General features: G+C 46.9%; 1 protein-coding gene across 1 annotated transcript in view; it reads right to left on the bottom strand.

The window, feature by feature from the left end:
- Positions 1–1,557: 1,557 nt before the first annotated feature.
- The window catches only part of IER5 (immediate early response 5), a 3,240-nt gene continuing 1,995 nt past the window's right edge, over positions 1,558–2,802 (bottom strand). The window contains exon 2 of the mRNA XM_006142379.3: positions 1,558–2,800. Within this exon, the coding sequence (XP_006142441.1) occupies positions 2,540–2,800 (261 nt within the window). The 3' untranslated portion in view covers positions 1,558–2,539. The remainder of the gene's footprint in view (positions 2,801–2,802) is intronic.

The following is a 2,802-nucleotide window of genomic DNA, read 5'->3' as shown; positions in this document are numbered from 1 at the left end:
TTTTCTAATTTTCTACAAAGCTCTGCCCCTCCGTCAAATACACCAACATACATCCTCTACATTAAGCAGACGCACAGTCCCGTGGTTAAGCTTAATGTGAAATCAAGGATCAACAGGAACTTTAGTCTCATCCAAAACATATTAGATCTCTTAAACACACCAAATGCTACCCACTTTCAAAAATAAAAATGCATTGAGATAGCTATTCAAGCATAATTACTTTCTAGCAACAGGAAATGTTTGCAGAATTAAGGCCCTGGACACCTTCTTCAGTCAGCACTCAATGGATCTTTGGCAGCTGTAACAGAATTTAAGTAGCTCATCTCAAGGAAAAACAAGTCAATTTAACAAGACACTGATTAGAGACTGTTCAGTTCTATGCATATTCCCATACAGTGATAGAGCTTAAAGGAGAAAGTGTCCTATGCTTAAGGAACCACCAAGATTTGCAAAAATATCAAAACACCGGCCTACTCAGCTATGCCAGGCATTCAATTAATAGGGATTTTAAAATAACGAAGGCACTACTTACATGCTCCTTCTGCTCAAAGGCCCTAACTTTTCATTTAAGTGTTTATCCCATTCTTAAATTTCTCCCATCTTTTAAACACCTACTTACTCATTAGTTGTTCAAGACCAGTACCATGTTTTATTAAGTGCTGGCAATAGTATTTTAAGATGTCATTCTCTAATTGGTTCTCTTCTGAAAAAGATTACCAAATATCTTTCAAATATTGGACATTTTGCTTTAATCAAAATGCTCTCATTTAAATACTGTATTTTAGAAAAATCAACAAAGGACTTAGCTGTCATCACCTATGTGTTTACCATGACCAAAACACTGATGTCACCATATGGGTGACAAAAGCAAATCAGGAAGCTTTACTAAATGAGAATTACATTTGCCCAGCTCTCCTTGGCCTCCTTCCTTATCTGATTTGACACATGCAATTTCTCTTGTGCCAATGCATGTAGATATAATTTTTAAAAAACAGAATTTCCATCCAGCCGTTCACTGGAATGCCTAAGTGGACCTGACCATTGGGATGTCAACTTCAGCTTTCCATATCTAAAGTAGGTTACTATCTAAACCTCCCCCCCCCCATTACTAAGCTAAAAGCTGGCCCAAATTATATAGCTTAATAGGACTAAAGTTTTGGTGAAAAACATTTTTGTAGATGGCTAGGGCTCCAAAAGTTGGTGCTTCGAGACTTAATATTAAAGATACCATCAGAGTGGGCTGTAGAAAACTAGACTGGCCTAAACAGACGTTAGGAAAGACAGTTATAGTGGAAGGTTTCAAGAAACTGGCAGATCACCGACATTAGTAGTATTACTATCTAATAGCAGTCGGACTGAGGGGAGCAGCTTAAATGTGTCTCCTGATGCTTGGTGAGGTCAGTGCACACTGTCCTCAGTCCATGAATGACTGATACCAAGAAGCATGCTTTCAGTTTCCTAGCCCACGCTGTAGTCCCTCCTCCCACTTAGCCCCTCCTCCCGCTTCCATCGCCACCCACAACCCAGGCAGGTGATTACAGACAAGGAGGCCATGAAGTTGCTTCAAAATATTTAATACGTGTTAGACACGTAAAGTTACATTTTATACAAAAAAATCAATACAACGAAGGAGAAAATACTGTACAAAAACCTTATCAGCTCCCCCAACCTTTATACAACAAAGACTGGAGTCACCATTATCTACAAAACCATAAGGTCTTTCCACGTGGGGCTTCTGTCTGTAAACTTTGTTTCATTAAACACTTTTTAAAAGCACTGTGTAGTTCTGACCTAGAGCTTTTAAAAATATATCTTTTCTCTATAAACTCCGTATTTCCAAGCTTGAACTCTTCTATGAAGTTCATCAAGCTTCCCCTCCCTCCCCGCGCCCCTGTGGGGAAGCGAAGGGCCCTTAATATTCCCCTTTCCCAGAGTAATCACAGGGTATAAACGGTAGGAGAGAAAGGTGGGAGGAAAAGAATGAGTCTCTACTGCTGACCAAATCCCTTGATTTAGAGAACCCAGCGAGGATAGCGCTAGCCAGGATAGCGCTAGCCGGCAGGCCCCGTGCAGGTCTAATCTTCAAGTGAGGGAGGGGTGTGTGAAAGTCCCTCCCTCCCCGGAGAACCCGCGGGGAACTCCCAGGCCCCTGCCTTCTAGCCGCTTCCTTCTCAGTGCTGCCGGCAGAGGAAAGTCCCTGTCTGCCCCCGGGCTCTTAAACCCGGGGAAGGAGTGGTGCATTCCAGAAGGGAAAAAAATAGTCTTACGAGACGAACTTACACACACAGACGCACACAAACACAAAAGTTAACGACCGTCCCCTTCCAATAAGCCTCGAACTCCCCGGGCCCCAGAGGAGACTCGAGAGTCGCGGCCCTCGGGCTGCCCGGCCCGGGGGCAGTCCATGCTGCCCGGCAGCAAGCAGTGTCCCAGCGCGCTCGGCGCCCGCGGCCTCGGGCGGCCCTGCCGCCGGGAGGGGCCCAGCCCTCCCTTCGGGACGCCCGCTGCTCAACCTCCTCCCCGCACGCACCGGGCCGGCTCAGAAGGCCACGATGGCTGTGCTCCAAGGGTTCATGGCTCTCAGCACCGGCTTATCACAGCAGATCTGCCCGGGCTCGGCGGCTTCCGGGCCGCTCTCCTCTCCCTTTTCTTGCTCCCGGCCGCCCCCGGGGCTTTTCCGGAGGAGTCCGGAGAAGCTGGAACCGAAGATGCTGATAAGGTTAGCCACGTTCCCGGTCTCCATCTCCTCCTCGCCGTCCTCCTCGCCTCGGCCCAGCTGCTCCTCCGAGTTCCGGCGGGGCT

The sequence above is a fragment of the Tupaia chinensis genome, unplaced genomic scaffold, assembly GCF_000334495.1.
Source record: "Tupaia chinensis unplaced genomic scaffold, TupChi_1.0 Scaffold000074_1, whole genome shotgun sequence".
Taxonomy (NCBI): Eukaryota; Metazoa; Chordata; class Mammalia; order Scandentia; family Tupaiidae; genus Tupaia; species Tupaia belangeri.
This window is presented reverse-complemented; position numbering and strand designations above follow the sequence as displayed.